The sequence below is a fragment of the Misgurnus anguillicaudatus genome, chromosome 15, assembly GCF_027580225.2.
Source record: "Misgurnus anguillicaudatus chromosome 15, ASM2758022v2, whole genome shotgun sequence".
Classification (NCBI taxonomy): domain Eukaryota; kingdom Metazoa; phylum Chordata; class Actinopteri; order Cypriniformes; family Cobitidae; genus Misgurnus; species Misgurnus anguillicaudatus.
Genome location: NC_073351.2, coordinates 17568598 through 17587152, shown reverse-complemented (window position 1 = coordinate 17587152; position 18555 = coordinate 17568598). Strand labels below are relative to the sequence as shown.

General features: G+C 39.7%; 1 protein-coding gene across 14 annotated transcripts in view; it reads left to right on the top strand.

The window, feature by feature from the left end:
• Positions 1-18555, top strand: part of ryr1b (ryanodine receptor 1b (skeletal)) — a 123893-nt gene that overhangs the window by 82474 nt on the left and 22864 nt on the right. For 10 of the 14 annotated variants that reach the window (XM_073853492.1, XM_073853495.1, XM_073853504.1 and 7 more), the window contains 27 exons: positions 60-150; positions 232-372; positions 454-620; positions 719-794; positions 888-977; positions 1098-1235; positions 1326-1403; positions 2127-2202; positions 2713-2836; positions 2917-3032; positions 3125-3192; positions 3316-3437; positions 4520-4569; positions 6915-6975; positions 7086-7212; positions 7293-7401; positions 8382-8463; positions 8559-8689; positions 8780-9100; positions 9187-9427; positions 9510-9597; positions 9677-9769; positions 10059-10073; positions 14614-14784; positions 17124-17183; positions 17254-17388; positions 17470-17582. In XM_073853492.1, coding sequence (XP_073709593.1) covers positions 60-150; positions 232-372; positions 454-620; positions 719-794; positions 888-977; positions 1098-1235; positions 1326-1403; positions 2127-2202; positions 2713-2836; positions 2917-3032; positions 3125-3192; positions 3316-3437; positions 4520-4569; positions 6915-6975; positions 7086-7212; positions 7293-7401; positions 8382-8463; positions 8559-8689; positions 8780-9100; positions 9187-9427; positions 9510-9597; positions 9677-9769; positions 10059-10073; positions 14614-14784; positions 17124-17183; positions 17254-17388; positions 17470-17582 — 3084 coding nt within the window. The remainder of the gene's footprint in view (positions 1-59; positions 151-231; positions 373-453; positions 621-718; positions 795-887; positions 978-1097; positions 1236-1325; positions 1404-2126; positions 2203-2712; positions 2837-2916; positions 3033-3124; positions 3193-3315; positions 3438-4519; positions 4570-6914; positions 6976-7085; positions 7213-7292; positions 7402-8381; positions 8464-8558; positions 8690-8779; positions 9101-9186; positions 9428-9509; positions 9598-9676; positions 9770-10058; positions 10074-14613; positions 14785-17123; positions 17184-17253; positions 17389-17469; positions 17583-18555) is intronic. The other 4 variants (XM_073853505.1, XM_073853498.1, XM_073853501.1 and 1 more) reach the window with 1 other exon arrangement.

Here is an 18555-nt window from a genome sequence, read left to right as displayed (position 1 = left end):
GACATCAGAACTCATAATATACAAGACAATGTAACTAAGTGATGTTTGTGTACTTTTAGATATTTGCGGCCATCCATGTTGCAGCATTTGTTGAGGAGGCTTGTGTTTGATGTGCCAATCCTAAATGAGTATGCCAAGATGCCCCTCAAGGTATAGAATGGTTACAGTAGGGTAATTTACTGTGATTCAGTGTATTTTTGTTAGTTATGCCCAGTTTCTTTGCTGATTTAGTTGCTGACTAATCACTATGAGCGGTGTTGGAAGTATTATTGCTTGCCAAATGGATGGGCGAACTTTGGAGTCACATCAGAAGAGGAGCTACATCTTTCAAGAAAACTCTTCTGGGGCATCTTTGAGTCCCTTGCACATAAGGTGTGAAAACAATGAATGGTCTTGATGAATGAATATAAATGTATATACAAGCTGACATACTCAAACTGACTGTTGTCTCAGAGATTTGATGCAGAGCTGTTCAAGATCGCCATGCCCTGCATCTGTGCCATTGCTGGTGCCATTCCTCCAGATTATGTAGATGCTAGCTATTCATCCATGACTGAGAAGAAAGCATCGGTTGATGCAGAAGGCAACTTTGATCCCAAACCGGTGGAGACAACCAATACGAAAATCAATTTCTTAGAGTTTATGATATTATGAGGGAAACAATGAAGACTGTTGAATAGTTTTATTGTATCGTTTCATTTTTGGATTTTTTCAGTACCATAATTCCCGAGAGGCTTGATGCCTTCATTAACAAATATGCTGAACACACGCATGATAAGTGGGCTTTTGAGAAGGTGAGTCTGTGCACTCTTTAATGCTCTCTCACTCATTCATAACTCAAATACAAAATTTTAATGTGGGATTTAATGCTTGCTTTCATCTTAAAGATCCAAAACAACTATACATATGGAGAGGTTCTGGATGAGAACGCCAAAACTCATCCCATGCTCCGGCCATATAAGACTTTCTCAGAGAAGGTCTGAAAGTGTTTTCTTTCTCTTTATTGATGTTTTTTTTTTTCATCTTTATGGGTTTGCACAATTGTTTTTACTAGGAATAAATAAAGGTTAGCCTCTCCTTGTATCTTCTCTCTTTAGGATAAGGAGATCTATCGTTGGCCCATTAAAGAGTCCATCAAGGCCATGTTGGCTTGGGATTGGACTTTGGAGAAAGCCAGAGATGGAGAGACTGAAAAAGAGGTGAAGGCCACCAGGAAGATCTCGCAGACTGCTCAGGTAAGACAGATTTCCAAATTCAGGTAGATCCAAAGTGTATGTTTTATGAATCCATCCTCCTCACCTACATACTGTTACTGTGTCCTACAGGCAACGTATGACCCCAGCCAGGGATACTCTCCCCAGCCAGTGGACATAACAAGCATGGCTTTATCCAGAGAGCTACAGGTATATTGCTTACATTATTGTTATAAATTCCCAACTGTATAACTATGACATTTGCTAACAAGATGGTTTTGTGTATGCTGGAAAGACATTGATGCATTGATGGTCACCAGCATACGTTTTCTTTTATCATTCCTGGTTTACAAGTTTCACACCAAAGCCAAAACCAAACCATCACTATCCAACATTAACCACCCAAAACCCGAATGAAATTCATTCTTTACCATGGGTTCACACCAGCCGCGTTTGAGGCGTCAAATTCGCGTCTACCGCGCCTAGTTTGCCGCTTGAACAGTTTGAGTTTACCCCCCTCATTTGCGCGTGAAAGCGCGTGTGAAAATCTAGTCATCGAGGGATTGACACGAAATTTCGCGTCATGGGAGGTGCTTCTGCGACTCAGCTTGCTTTCTATAATCACACAACTACTAGAGCAAGCTCCTGATTGGTTAACGTGGCACGTTTTTCCGCCAAAGTAAAAAATGTTCAACTAGCGCGCTTGCCGCGGCAACGCTCAATTTGCGCAAACTATATGCGTGAATGATGCGGAATCGCGTCTACTGCGGCTCACTTAACGCCTCATTTGCGCCACGAGACCTCCAGACGCGTGTCAACGCGTCTTCACATTGACTTTGAAATCACTCACGCTTGACGCCTCTACCGCGGCTGGTCTGAACGCAGCACTAGTTTTTTCAGCAATGTACTTACATTTCTCTCACTTCTTTACAGTCCATGGCAGAGCAGCTCGCCGAGAATTACCACAACACATGGGGCCGCAAAAAGAAGATGGAGCTTCAAGCCAAGGGTATGATGTCATTACTAAGAGCCAGTGTTGCATGACCTCTACACCAGTGGCGGCTTGTGACTGCTCATCCGAGGGGCGCAAATTCAAAATAAGTGTTGGGAGTGTCATGTTTGTTGCTTGTGTTTTCAAAATAAGTGCCTGCTGCACATGCATCAAAACCGTTTATAAAAGAGACACGCAAGACACTCCCTTATCAGTAAACTCTGAATACGCATGAGATTATGCGAGTATCTGCCAAATGCGATCGTCTCTTTTATCATAAACCCTTCAGACGCGCCCGCAACAGGCACCCACCTCGACAAGACACGTGATGCACACAGGATCTCTCGACGCGCAGAACACACACCTTGAAACCACAAACCACACACATGACGGGCTACATACATGTTGTGACGAACTTCGCATCGAGCTCCCTCAAAAAAAGAAGTCACCGGCCGCCACTGCTCAACACCCAAAATGCAGAAGCAGTCAATGGAGAATATGAATTTCTGATGGTTCTTGTGTTCATAGGTGGTGGCAGCCATCCTTTGCTGGTACCATATGACACGCTGACAGCCAAGGAGAAGGCAAGAGATAGAGAGAAGGCTCAGGACCTTCTCAAATTCCTCCAGCTCAATGGATACGCTGTCACCAGGTATGTACCGATGATGACATGGATATAGGAGACCTGCTTGGAAAACCTCTTTTGGTCAACACTTTTGTGTGGCTCTCCAGGGGTTTGAAGGACATGGAACAAGAGATTTCCTCTATTGAGAAGCGCTTTGCATATGGGTTCCTACAGAAGCTGTTGAAGTGGATGGAGATCGCACAGGAGTTTATTGCTCATCTTGGTATACTTACATAGCAGTCACTTTTTAGATCTCAGTAGGCTTTCGTGAAGTTGTTTTTTATGAACATTCTGTATGTTTGCTTGTTACTTTAGAGGCCGTTGTAAGCAGTGGAAGAGTTGAGAAATCTCCTCACGAGCAAGAAATAAAATTCTTTGCAAAGGTGAGACACCTAAGACTGACATGTAGGAGCATGCTAAAGTAAACATCGAATTTAGTTGGATATGGTTTTTATCCTCTTGTGTAATATCTAATTTCTGGTGGTCTTTTTTCTCTCTGCCTGTAGATTTTGCTTCCATTGATAAACCAATATTTTAAGAATCACTGCCTGTATTTCCTGTCCACACCTGCTAAAGTCCTGGGCAGTGGTGGGCACGCCTCCAATAAAGAGAAGGAGATGATTGCTAGGTAACTAATGCTACTGATCCTATTTGTCTGTTTTTGTTGTTGTGTGGTAAATTTATCCTACAATCCTAAAAAATGTCCCAACACTCTCAGAAAAAAGGTACAACGTAGGGCTGTCACAATGATTAAATAATCGTCTCATCGCAATTGTTTGACCTCATCGCCATGATTCCAGATCACCGCAATGATTGCATATCTCTCTAAAAAACACAAGGGGGAGCTGCAGCACCTATATAAACGAGACCATATCTAATGGCGCTCCTTGACTGACAGTGTTACAAGATACATTGCAAAGCCATTTAATACAATGGTAAAACAGCATTTAAAGAAATGCTGCAAAACTTTAATAAGCAGTCCGAATTGCCAAGTAAAACATACATTTCCAAAACAGATATTTCAATTTTTTTTTAGTTTTTGAAAGATATATTCAACAATATATTCAACAATGTGTGAAATTATTTCATGAACAAACCAAAAAATCTATGAGAATTAAACATCAAGGCCCTAAAACAGGCAATTAATCGTCATAATTTATTGGGCAATTAACCGTCAGCCAAATTTCATAACCGTGAAAGCCCTAGTACAACGTTGTCACTGAGATGTTACCTTTTAAAAAGCTAATAATATATACCAATTTGGTACAGATATGTACCTTTGAGATACCAATATGCACCTTTTAGTGTACTTTTTGAAAAGGTATCACCTCAGTGACAACTTTTGTACATTCTTGTACCTTTTTTCTGTGAGTGTACTTAAAGGTTTTTAGATTTATGACAATAATGTTTACATTTTTAGTTTACTTGTGTACAGTTTTTATTTTGAGACCTGTCACATCCTCTCTGCCCCTCACACTTCTTTCTGCCTGTGCTCTCTGCTCCTTTATGGAGTATTTTTTTTACATTTTTTGTTACTCTCATGTGTCTTCTATGACCACATTGATTTGCCCATATTTTTCATCATCTTAACCTCACCCTGTATTTATTTTCACACCCTGTATTTCTTTTTTTCCCAACCCTCCACCCCTTTTTATCTGTAAATCTATTTCTCTTTCTTTCTGTCTTGATCTTGCTCTTGTCTTGGTTCAGTATCTTCTGTAAGATGGCCGGTCTGGTGAGACACAGAGTTTCCCTTTTTGGTAAGAATCCTGCATGATGGCCTCATGTCACATCTCATTCTTTACATTCATTTACCCTTTTATTTGATTGTTTCAAATCATCCCTACACCCATTCGTAATAGTTGCCTATTTTTGCCCCTTCTTTTTCTTTCTTTCCTTCTTTCTTTCTTTCTTTCTTTCTTTCCTTCTTTCCTTCTTTTTTCTTTCTTCTTTGAGTGACTCTGGTTTGCTGTGCTTTGCTTACATTGATACATTTGTTGCAGTGTTTGCTTTTTTACTTACAGTAAGAGCCATCATCATATCAGTATTTCAGAAGAATATCTACAATGGATGTAATAATATCACTTCATGCTACTGTGGTTTTAGAAAGTGTTTGCACAAGTGGACCTGAATACATAATATCGCAATATTTGGTTGAACAGAAAAACTTTATCTGAGGGGAACTGACTTTATACTGTACTGTACATTCACTAAAATCACCTTATAGATGGTTTCAGGGGTAACAACATAAACAGACTGCTTTTTTACCAATAAACAAGCACAGACCAGAAGTTAACCTTGGGCCATGTGCGTAATCGTGGCAACACACTATGTTTATGTTTTGCTTAATTGGTTTGCAAAAAGAAAATTAATTCTGAAAAAATATCTAGCACTGGATGTTTAATGCAATGATATTCAGACTTTTTTAAAGACACAGAAGTAGCGATTGTCTTATTTTCCCTGTCATGACGTATATCCAAGTGAAACAGCTTTGAAATGAGAAAAAAGGTAGGGCGGGACTTGAAGGTGTTCTACGAGAATTGATTGGATTGTTTTATATTGGTCATGTTGTTATTTGCTAATCGATGCAATCTTTTCTCGGGCCCGGCGCATTCGCCATTCCTTGTGACCGGAAGTAAAGACAGAACTTTTCAGGAGGGGAGGAGATTTACGTTTTTGATTAAAGATTATGAGGGCACAAAATTATGAAGCTCAAAGATAAGTCATTTGTAAAAAAACACCCAAAGTTTTTCATTTCAATTTCATTGTGACATCATTTAAAGCAGACGTTTTTCGTGATCCCATTTTTCTAACTTTAGTGTGTGTGTAATGTTGCTGTTAGAGCATAAATAATACCTGCAAAGTTATAAAGCTCAAAGTTCAGTGCCAAGCGATATGTTTTCTTTAACAGAATTCGATTTTTAAGGACTACAGATAACGTCAGGCTTGGACTGCAGCCCTTTACTTCCCGGATATATGGAGGATATAAAAGTTTTTGACTAACCTTTGCCCACAGGAATACATCAGTCACCAGCTAAGCTCAAATGGCGCTGGCTAATCTAAGCTGCTGTCAGATCACAACACACTAAACAAACTACTTAAAGGAATAGTCTACTCATTTTCAATATTAAAATATGTTATTACCTTAACTAAGAATTGTTGATACATCCCTCTATCATCTGTGTGCGTGCACGTAAGCGCTGGAGCGCGCTGCGACGCTTTGATAGCATTTAGCTTAGCCCCATTCATTCAATGGTACCAATCAGAGATAAAGTTAGAAGTGACCAAACACATCAACGTTTTCCTATTTAAGACGAGTAGTTATACGAGCAAGTTTGGTGGTACAAAATAAAACGTAGCGCTTTTCTAAGCGGATTTAAAAGAGGAACTATATTTTATGTCGTAATAGCACTTTTGGGAGTACTTCGACTCGGCGCAGTAACACCCTCCCTCTCCCATTATGAGAGTGAGAAGGGAAGCGGACTTTTCAGGCGAGTCAAAGTACTCCCAAAAGTGCTATTACGCCATAAAATATAGTTCCTCTTTTAAATCCACTTAGAAAAGCGCTACGTTTTATTTTGTACCACCAAACTTGCTCGTATAACTACTCGTCTTAAATAGGAAAAACGTTGATGTGTTTGGTCACTTCTAACTGTATCTCTGATTGGTACCATTGAATGAATGGGGCTAAGCTAAATGCTATCGAAGCGTCGCAGCGCGCTCCAGCGCTTACGTGCACGCACACAGATGATAGAGGGATGTATCAACAATTCTTAGTTAAGGTAATAACATATTTTAATATTGAAAATGAGTAGACTTTTCCTTTAATCAGAACTCATTACGTATTTCTGAAGCAGGGACTTCATTTTTAGGACAGTGAAACAGCGGTATAGAGATGAGTAAATTGTGTAAAAAATACTGTGTTTTTTACACACAAAACATGAACACATGTAAAGCTTCGAAAACATAGGAAAAACGGGACCTTTAAGTGTAACTTGGAAGTCGAAAAGAAGCCAGATACTTCTAGCACAATAGATTTTCAGAGTCAGTAAATTTTCAAAAATGAAAGGCCTACATCATGCTTTCAATGTGTGTATCTGTGCAGGCACTGATGCTTCAGCAGTGGTCAACTGTCTTCATATCCTATCCACCTCACTGGATGCCAGGTATACTTGTTACCCACAAGAGTCCCCGTGTTGTACTCTGTTTACACTAATTCGCATTTCTCTTCTGTTTATTTTTCTTTTACTGTTGTCTTTTCATACATTTTCTGCAGGACTGTGATGAAATCTGGCCCTGAGATTGTGAAGGCCGGTCTGCGCTCCTTCTTTGAGAGTGCGGCCGATGATATTGAGAAGATGGTTGAGAACCTTAAATTAGGGAAGGTGTCCACTAAAAACCAGGTCAGATAACAAAACAGTCATGTTTTTGATGTTCCTTTGTTTTTCGATAATGCTGCTAAATCTTTCTTCGTTTGTAACAGGTTAAGGGTGTATCTCAGAATATAAGCTACACCACCACAGCACTTCTGCCAGTGCTCACCTCTCTCTTCGAACACATTGCGCAGCACCAGTTTGGAGATGATGTCATGTGTAAGCTGTATTTTAGGATTTAAGTAACACTTTACAGCAAGGTTGAATATGATACCATTGGTGAATGCATTAGCTAACATAAACCAACAATATTGTTTTTCGGCATTTATTAATCTTAGTTTATGTTAGTTAATGCCAATTGTTCATATTCGTTTTTTGTGCATTAAAGGGACACTCCACCTTATAAAAAATATGCTAATTTTCCAGCTCCCCTAGAGTTAAACAATTGATTTTTACAGTTTTGGAATGCATTCAGTCGATCTCCGGGTCTGGCGCTACCACTTTTACCATAGCTTAGCATAATCCATTGAATCTTATTAGACCATTAGCATTGCCCGAAAATAGTCCCCTGCTATTGAGTTAATAGTCCCCTGCTATTGAAGTAATAGTCCTCTGCTATTAAGTTATCAAGGGGACTATTTTCAGGCGCTGCGTAATATCATTGCGCTTCTGGAGCCATATTACAGCAACAAAGTCCTTGATTATTACGCCAGAATGAGAGAATAGTTCCTAGCCGTATCTGCCTAGATAGTCACAACTTTTCATTTTCAGTTGGTCTTAGTACACGATGTACCTACAGAAGAGTCAAGTTTTAAATAGGAAAAATATCGAAACTCTTTGGTTATTTTTTAGCATGATGCTAATGGTCTAATCAGATTCAATTGATTATGCTAAGCTATGCTTAAAGTGCTAGCGCCAGACCGGAGATCAGCTGAATGGATTCCAAAACGGTAAAAATCAAATGTTTAACTCTAGGGAGCTGGAAAATTAGCATATTTTACCATGAAGTAAACATAATAAATGCTGTATTGTTCATTGTTACTGTAGCTATTGTATGTTAACAAACACAACCTTATTGTAAAGTGTTACCAGTATTATGTGTTTTTGTTACAATTGTTTATTTTAACATTTAATATAAATAATAAATAAGCCATTGTTTATTATTATTTTGTGTGTCTTTTTCTTTCTTCATCACTCAGTGGATGATTTGCAAATATCCTGTTATCGTATCATGTGCAGCATCTACTCACTTGGCACCGTAAAGACCCCTCATGCCGAAAAGTAAGCTTCAAGCTCACTGTTAATGTTTATGAAACATTTTTACACAATGCTACTTTGTTGTTTATTAATAAATGTTATGGTGTGATGTCACACAGCCAAAGACCAGCTTTAGGAGAGTGCTTGGCTCATCTGGCCGCTGCCATGCCCGTCGCCTTTTTGGAGCCTACCCTCAACGAATACAACGCATACTCAGTGTACACTACCAAAACCCCACGAGAGAGGACAAGTCAGTAGCTCACTATTAACGTATTACATCACCTGTAAAGTTTTCAAACCGGTGTTGAAAAACAAATTCTTCCCTACTTTCCATCTTTAGTTCTGGGTCTGCCCAGTCAAGTACAGGAGCTGTGTCTGGACATCCCTGAGCTGGACGTGTTGATGAAGGAGATCGGAGATCTGGCAGAGTCTGGGGCCCGTTATACAGAGATGCCTCATGTGATCGAGATCACCCTTCCCATGTTGTGCAACTACCTGCCCCGCTGGTGGGAGCGAGGACCGGAGAACTTCCCCGAGCAGGAGGGTCAACTCTGCACCGACGTCACCTCTGAACATCTCAATCAACTTCTGGGCAGCATCATGAAGATCGTAGTGAATAATCTGGGCATTGATGAAGCTTCTTGGATGAAAAGACTGGCAGGTAAAAGGAAACGTCAATGTGCAGGAAGTAAATGACAAAACATTATAATTGCTCATCGTGGGCTTCTTCCTGATGTTCTTCCATAGTGTTTACTCAGCCCATCGTAAGCAGAGCAAAGCCGGAGATGCTGAAGTCCCACTTCATCCCCACCATGGAGAAACTGAAGAAACGCTGTGGAAAGGTGGTCGCAGAGGAGGAGCAGCTGCGTATGGAGGGCAAGACGGAGGTGGACAGCGAGGAAGGAACCATCCGTGACGAGTTTGCTGTGCTTTGCAGGGATCTGTACGCTCTTTACCCACTGCTCATTAGATACGTAGACAACAACAGGTACTTATATCATTCACTTACAGCAGATAAACTCTTAGGCTGAACACAAACTCAGTCAGCAGCTCTTTTCTGATCTTTAAAGAGCGAGGTGGTTGACCTGTCCTGACCCTGATGCTGAGGACCTCTTCAGAATGGTTGGAGAAGTTTTCATCTTCTGGTCCAAATCTCATGTAAGTCTCTATGCGGTTACCATACTGTGAAAACCATCATTGTACATCTGTGATGTATTGTTGCTTTGCATCTTTGCAGAACTTCAAGCGTGAGGAGCAGAACTTCGTGGTGATGAATGAGATCAATAACATGTCTTTCCTCACCGCTGACAGCAAAAGCAAAATGAGCAAGGTGAGGTTGTTGTTTTTATAAATAATACCATCTCCATTTTATTCAGTTCTGCTTTTTAATGATTTAATGCTGCTTTTTTTATATTGTTAGGTTTGTTAGAATACAATTTTATTAAAAGACTTCTGACCTCATTTCCTATCTAGGACAAACAGTGTATCTGCATTCACAGTGGGTTTATAGATCCACGAGGATGTTTTGTGTCCTATCCTTGAGGATGGGCTTTAACTGTCTAGTTTTAACAGTGCTATCTCTCTTTGTTCTGTCTCGGTGTGGATTCGGGGGCCTGTAGGCCGGGGACGCAGAGGTCAGACCGCGTTTCTGCACGATAAAATGAAAGAGCTGTGCTGATCGCATGGCGCGCAATGCAGAGGTTTTTCATCAGGCTCACACACACACTGGCAAACTGATACAAACACACACACGTGTGCACACTACACACATTTTAGCAAAAATACTTTAAAGCAGGGGTTTTCAAACTGGGGTCCGGGAACCCCTAGGTTTTCCCAAAGTTAATTTATTACGTATTTATTTATTATTTCTTACTATATGCATTTCAGAATAATTTATATTTGCTTGTATCTTGTATGTGTATGTGTTGTACTTATTCGAGTCCCCTTTATCTTACTGGGCAGAATTTCTTGTAAAGCTGCTATGAAACAAGATTTATTGTTATAGTTGCTGCTGTAAAAATATATATTTTCCATTCAGTTTTAATATAGCCAATAAAATTTTTGTTACACATAAAAATATGTAAATTGTTATACCGTATTTTCCGGACTATAAGTCGCATCAGTCAAAAATGTGTCATGAAGACGAAAAAACATATTTAAGTAGCAGTGGACTAAACGTCGCATTTATTTAGAAAATTATTTCACAAAATCCAAGCCGGAGAACAGACATTTAATCTGGAAAGGGAAGTTATTCAACTAAACAACAACAGACAGAATAGCAGGTTGAATAGGTGTCCATACGTTAACCTAATACAAGTAGTTATTTACACGATACACAATAGCATACTGAACATACCTGGAAGGCTGAATAGGCCAAATGAACAGAAGAAGCCAACGCGCATCAAGTTCGCTGGCTCGTTATCCCACATCACTGAATCCATTGAATTACATAAATACAGAAGCAGCATATAGCACAGTGGTTCTCAAACTTTTTCTGCGTGCGGCCCCCCTTGTGTACGGCGCATTTTTCGCGGCCCCCCAAAGAAAATTTATGACAAGAAACTGTTTTAAAACTCAACTTTTGATTAAACAAAACATATTAAATGATACGAAGTTGTGCTGTTGGTTAGTAGTCTTATTTTTTTAGGTTTAATTGCACAGAATTCATGATAAATTAATTTATTTTATAAAATGTCATAAAACTGGGGCCCCCCCACGGCCCCCAGTTTGAGAACCACTGAATAGCGGACTCTTGTGGCTGTAGTCGGTAATGTTGTCTGTTGGTTCATATATGTCAATATATATATTATATATATATTAGTGGTGTAACGGATCGCAGTTGACCCACGGTTCGGCTCGCATGTGATTAGCGGATTAATACGCAAATTTAAATAGGGAAAGTTTATCATTTGTAAGTGTTTCAAAGGTTTGCAAATGTTAACATTCAAGTGATTTTAAAGACACACTATGCAGTTATTTTACCTTAATATAACAGCTTCAAAGTTATTTCGGTGGTAAACAAAGTCTTAGTAGGGCGAATCATCCTCCTGTTGAAGCTCGGGGAGGACGCCGCTAGCAAAACCAGCAATGCAAGCTTGAGAGAACCGCCCCTGACAAATCTTGCGAGAATCACGACTTGCTTTACGGCAACGACGTCACACACGTTAGGCTTGTTCGACTTCGTGTGGCGCTGCAAGAACCGATCGCCGGATGACGTCAAAGTACCGCGAGAATGATCCGAGACGGCACTTTGACGTCATCCGGCTGTCGGTTCTTGCAGCGCTGCATGAAGTCGATCAAGCCTATAACAACAACTGCACGCGCAAATTTGAGATGTGAGGCTAAATGATTTAAAAGTTAAGAAAGCGCGTTCGGAAGAGAGTAGGAAAAGGAAAAGAGAATCTGACCGCGTTAGGAACCGGACAAGAGTCCCACTCGGTCAGGTTTTTACTCGTTGCCGTCAGCTAAAAGACAGCAGTGGCGGGATGCTGATCTGGCGATCTTGTTGATGGACTAGTAAGTAAATCTCTTATATGTAAACTTGTTTGCGGTCTATGTTGTATGTTGTTGCGCTTGCTTGTAGTATGTCATGCGATTATCATGACAACAGCTGTCAATATCTCACATAATTATCAGGACATAAATAAGCCAATCATGTAAAACATTATAAGCCAGCCAGGTACTTTATTATTATATGCACTCTACACTTGGAATAAACTTCTTATTATCATATTACCATCATCTGTAGTTTAGTAGACTATGCAGTAGCCTAATATTTGTATGAAATTGTGGAACGTTACCTGGTCATTATCTTCGGAGGTGTACTAGATTGGGAAATTACGACAGTTGCAAGTATTTTACAGCGACTCTAGGGGTCGCTGTTCAACATAAACGCCGAAAATGCATAGAGCGGCTTTAAACTGTTTAACTGCAAAACGGCACTAAAGTGATCAGTTTACTCTTTTACGCACAAACACATGTGCGGTTGAATGCGTCTGGTCCAGCTCAAGTCAGACATCATCCTTCAAAGATCAGAACTCTTGATGTTTAAACTTCAGAGAGTTGCGCTACTCTCTCTCATACTGTAGTGTGTTAAAATACATTTGGCTAATAGAGCAATGAAAAACAACGTAACGTTTTTATGTGGGACGACTGTTATGCTGCGCCGTTTGTAATTCGCCCCCTGTCTGTGTGTGTGCCCTCGTTTAAGGGGACTCAGTAGTGGACAAACGGAGAGATATGCAGTCTGTGCATATTTGGTCTTGAAGAGACAGTAAGCTCAATTTACCTACTCAAGTCTGTGTCATTAATGTTAATCAAACAACCCAAGACAAAGAGAAAATCACTCCTGAAGCTTTCAAAAAAATTATATTTAATTAATACAATTAATATTAATTTGATTTCTGTACCTAATGATTTTAGACCTTACTTAATGTGCAACTTTGTTCTTTTTTATAAATGTTTGTAATTTCTTGATTTGTTATTAGAATTTTCCTATACTTTATTTTTTGCTGATCCGAAAAATGATCCGATCCGTGCCTCAAAAACCGTAATGTGATCCGAACCGTGAGTTTTGTGATCCGTTGCACCCCTAATATATATATATTAGGAAAGGGGTTCCTCATAAAAGATTAATCATATTTGGGGGTCCTTGGCATTATAAAGTTTAAAACCCCCTGCTTTAAAGTCATCAACGAGACTAAATTACGCATTAAGACATTAAATCATAATGTTCACTTGCACATGACAACTTTACATCATTCATGTAGTTTTAAATACAAAACCACATTCACTGCCAGTGTGTGGCTGACGTATGTTTGTACCTTGTTTGATGAAAGTCCTCAGTTCTAGACATTAGTTTTGGGATCATGGCACCTTCTTCAGCCGGAGAATTTCTCTTCCCGCTGAATTTGAGTCCCATCACCCTGCCAGTGATTTTGGTTGATGTGCCTTCTGATGGATTTTGTCTGATCTTTAAGTGCTGTCTTCCTGTTTGTTGTTAACGTTTGATCTTTCCTCCCAACTAGCTCTGGTGGTGATGCTCCCTCACGAGGGGCAATCTTAAAAATACTTCATTTTTAAGTATCACCCATCATCTAATCTTTACATTGAAGATTACATTCAATCACACTGTCAATTGATAGAGAGAAAATAGATTTTCATAGTAGAGAACAGTTCTCATTGCATCTCTCATCTAATATTTCCCTCCTTTTGATTAATTCACCATATCCAGTCAAGCCTATGACTAAATGGTACTTTCCGCTCCTTCCATATACTGTAGTGTAATTTAATTTGTGTCCAGTCTGTTGACCCAGACCCAACTGACGTCTTTACTACCCTCACTAGTTGTCAGCTATGGACGTTTTCATATGTAGAAATCCCCCTCTGTGGTGTGAGACTGTCATTACTGTAGCATCATGTGTTATCTTCTCATCACGAGTGCTCTTCTTGTCTTTTCTTGTCTCATCTCTGTCATGTCCTCGTGTGCCATCTCATTTAGTCGAAAGACCAGATGGAGCTCTTGTTGTAGAAGGCAACAGACTCAGTAATGTTATCTTATAGCCACAGATCAAGGGGGTTGAGTATTTGAGAGATGGAGCGGACCCCAAAGCCTAGTGCTGTTTTCTAGTGTGCGGTGCTGGGGGGTGGGCAACATTGCACTACTAACAATGGAGATGCTGTATGTTTAGTTACAGTCATCTCTTAATAAACTGACTGATAACACTTACAAGTGCCATGCTGCACTTTTGCAGAAGTCACTGTAGCTGTCGTGTTTGAGTTCCTTGCCTGTACTCGAAGCATGGTGTTATTTCCCTGGATGATAGTTTGATAGTTATTCCCATCGCAAAACCATCCCTTTTGTTTCTTAAAGACATTAACATGTTATTTAACAGACTGTACCAGAAGGGAGATGTTTACAGAGAATTGTTTCTATAGCCAAAATAATCACTTCACCAAAAGTATTTACTTCCGTTAAGCTAATTTGTTTGTTCTCAGCTGGTTAAGCAGGTGCACAAAACCCACATAGCTAGCGGATTAGACTAAGACCACCAGATGCTAATTTAAGTTTTTTTAGCAGGGATATACTTTATGCAAACCAGCCTATCACAATCAAAGCTTGCTTTGTAGGGAGAAGTGTTCTCGTGTCAGTCTAACTTTGCAGGATTTTCGTAGGGTGGAGGTTCGGATGTCGAGCGAACCAAGAAGAAGCGGCGCGGGGACCGTTACTCTGTGCAGACCTCGCTGATTGTAGCGGCCCTGAAGAAACTGCTGCCCATTGGTCTCAACATGTGTTCGCCTGCAGACCAAGAGCTCATTAACATGGCCAAGATCCGCTACTCTCTGGTACACAAGTTATAGCCACATATTTGGGAGCCACATATTGTTTTGTGTCTGACTGCACATCAGATTTTGTATCTGATGTACACACAGACAGTGTTGGGGGTATTGCATTACAAGTAACGTGCATTACATAATATTACTTTTCTGAAGTAACGAGTAAAGTAACGCATTACTTTTTGAATGTACACATTAGTATTTGAGTTACTTTTTTAAAAAGGTAATGCAAGTTACTTTTTTAGTTTAATTAATTAGATTAAAAAAATTATGTTCTGAATAAAGTCAGGCCAGAGCTCGACATTTTTGTGATGAAATATGCAATTTCTGAATGCAAAACTTCTCAGTCATAAGAAGCATATGCCTGCAATGCCTGAAAGAGATAAAGCCTCAGCCAAGTAACGCCAAAGTAACTTAAAAGTAACGTAAGCATTACTTTCCATGACATGTAACTAAGTAACGCAATTAGTGACTTTTTTGGGAGTAATTTAGGGCCTGTTTTCACGAGAACGCTTGAGGGTGAAAACATAAAAATATTTTATTGGATGTGCCTTTTGTTTACACGGCGATGGCGTTTTGGGAAAAGTAACGCAAAAGTAACTAAAAAGTAACGTAAGCATTACTTTCCATGAGAAGTAACTAAGTAACGCAATTAGTGACTTTTTTGGGAGTAACTTAGGGCCGGTATACACAAGAACGCTCGAGGGTGAAAACGTAAAAATATTTTATCGGATGTGCCTTTCGTTTACACGCCGATGGCGTTTTGGGAAAAAGTAATGCAAAAGTAACTAAAAAGTAACGTAAGCATTACTTTCCATGAGAACTAAGTAACGCAATTAGTGACTTTTTTGGGAGTAACTTAGGGCCTGTTTACACGAGAACGCTCGAGGGTGAAAACGTAAAAATATTTTATCGGATGTGCCTTTCGTTTACACAGCGATGGCGTTTTGGGAAAAAGTAATGCAAAAGTAACTAAAAAGTAACGTAAGCATTACTTTCCATGAGAAGTAACTAAGTAACGCAATTAGTGACTGTTTTGGGAGTAACTTAGGGCCGGTTTACACGAGAACGCTCGAGGGTGAAAACGTAAAAATATTTTATCGGATGTGCCTTTCGTTTACACAGCGATGGCGTTTTGGGAAAAAGTAATGCAAAAGTAACTAAAAAGTAACGTAAGCATTACTTTCCATGAGAAGTAACTAAGTAACGCAATTAGTGACTTTTTTGGGAGTAACTTAGGGCCTGTTTACACGAGAACGCTCGAGGGTGAAAACGTAAAAATATTTTATCGGATGTGCCTTTCGTTTACACAGCGATGGCGTTTTGGGAAAAAGTAACGCAAAAGTAACTAAAAAGTAACGTAAGCATTACTTTCCATGAGAAGTAACTAAGTAACGCAATTAGTGACTTTTTTGGGAGTAACTTAGGGCCTGTTTACACGAGAACGCTCGAGGTTGAAAACGTAAAATATTTTATCGGATGTGCCTTTCGTTTACACTGCGATGGCGTTTTGGGGGCTTAAAAACGCAAAAAAGTGAAACCACCCTCCAGAGTGGAAATCTTTAAAACGATCTACCGTTGCGTTCTCGTCTAAAGAGAAAAAACGCAAAAGTCTGCTCACGGTGGCTCTCTTCGCGTACGCGTTTACGTCACATGCATGCGCCAGTTCAGGAAAAAAACAACAAACATATCGGATTAGTTGCCATAGCAGTCTTTCCAGCAGTTGTACGAAATATTCACAGCTAGTATTACTGATCAGAGAAGGCGCATTAATTACCTCAGTGAAATTGTTGATGCACCAATTCGTCAGAAGCAAACCAGACGGCTTTGGACGAGACCTGGGAGAACCAGGAAGAAGGTTGTACGCAGGCACACGGACTTGGTGTTGTTGTGTGTCAGTGCTTCACATTGCCACCTAGCTGCCTGGAGTGCATACTACATCGAATATCACAAACTTTTGCGTCACCATATGCACGCAGATTTCCCCCTCAAAACGCTTTTATAAACGCGGAATAAAAGTGATAACGCAACGCCACTTTTGCGGTTTCTTTTCAGATCGTTTCCATGTAAACGTAGCCTAATATTGTAATGCATTACCGGTACTTTTAAAAATAACTTTCCCCAACACTGCCCACAGATACAAAACCAAATGACAAATAAACGCGGAGTTTTTAAAGGGGAATATTTTCTAAAGGTAAAGCTTGAAGTGTGTATTTTTTCTGTCCACTGGCAAATGTGAAATTACACACTTTAAATTAATACTTCTCATTTTTCATTATTAACATTTTATACATTGTGTTCTTATAGATTACTGTTTATTTAGTCAATTGCTTATTTCTACATCACAGAAAGACACAGATGAGGAAGTAAGAGAGTTTCTGCAGAATAACCTGCATCTACAGGGCAAGGTAAGAAAACAGACACAGTCTAGCTGTGATTTAGTGTATTGTAGGTGTCTAATGTTACACATCTCTGTAGGTAGAGGACCCTTCCATGCGCTGGCAGATGGCTCTTTATAAGGAGACCACGGGTAAAGCTGAGGACGCTGATGCACCTGAGAAGGTCGTGAAGAGAGTTCAAGAGGTTTCTGCTGTTCTTTACCACATTGAACTGGTGAGGCCCGTTTACAGATGAACAAACTCACATGCATGCAGTTACAAACCATTGTGAGTCAATTACTCTCTTTTCTATCAGACCGAGCATCCCTTTAAATCTAAGAAGATGGTTTGGCACAAGCTTCTCTCCAAACAGCGTCGCAGGGCGGTGGTGGCCTGCTTCAGAATGACACCCCTCTACAACATCCCAAGGTATCAACCATAGACTGTAAAAAATATGGACGTAGTGTCTGTGACGTGATAGGTCAGTGGTTCTTAAACTGGGGGCCGAAATGGTGCCAGGGTGGCCCCAGTTTTATGGCATTTTATTTCTGTGTAATTAAACCTAAAAATTATAAGGCTGCTAACCAACAGCACTACTTTGTATAATTTAATATGTTTTGTTTAATTAAAATGTTACATTTTAGAACTGTTTTTGTCATGAATGTTTTTTTTGGGGTTGCTGGAACCACGCCCACCTAGCTTGACGGTAGTGACAGCAGTGTCACTCAAATGGCCACGCCCTTAATTATGCAGAACTTTAAGGCTTAATGTAATTTAAACGGATGATTACAAAAAATTCACCCCCCGCCCTCACAGTTGTCACGAAGGGCAAAATTAGCTATATAGACCAAAAATTTTTCAAGGCTGTAAACATATTATATTATCTACTGTTAAAGAGACACTCCACATTTTTGAAAATAGGCTCATTTTCCAGCTCTCCTAGAGTTAAACAATTTATTTTTACTGTTTTGGAATCCATTCAGCCGATCTCCGGGTCTGACGGTACCACTTTTAGCATAGCTTAGCATAATCCATTAAATCTGATTAGACCATTAGCATCGCATTCAAAATGACCAAAAAGTATTAATATTTTTCTAATGAAATGATATTACGCAGTGCCCGAAAATAGTCCCCCTAACTATTTTGGTGGCTGTTTAATACCATGTTTAATAACATTTTTGAATGTGATGCTAATGGTCTAATCAGATTCAATGGATTATGCTAAGCTATGCTAAAAGTAGTACCGCCAGACCCAGAGATCGGCTGAATAGATTAAAAAACGAAATGTTTAACTTTAAAGAAAATTAGCCTATTTTCAAAAAAAGTGGAGTGTCCCTTTAAGTTGGGCATTTTAATGTGGGGGTCTATGGGAATTGTAGATTGGTTAAAGATGGGCGTTAGT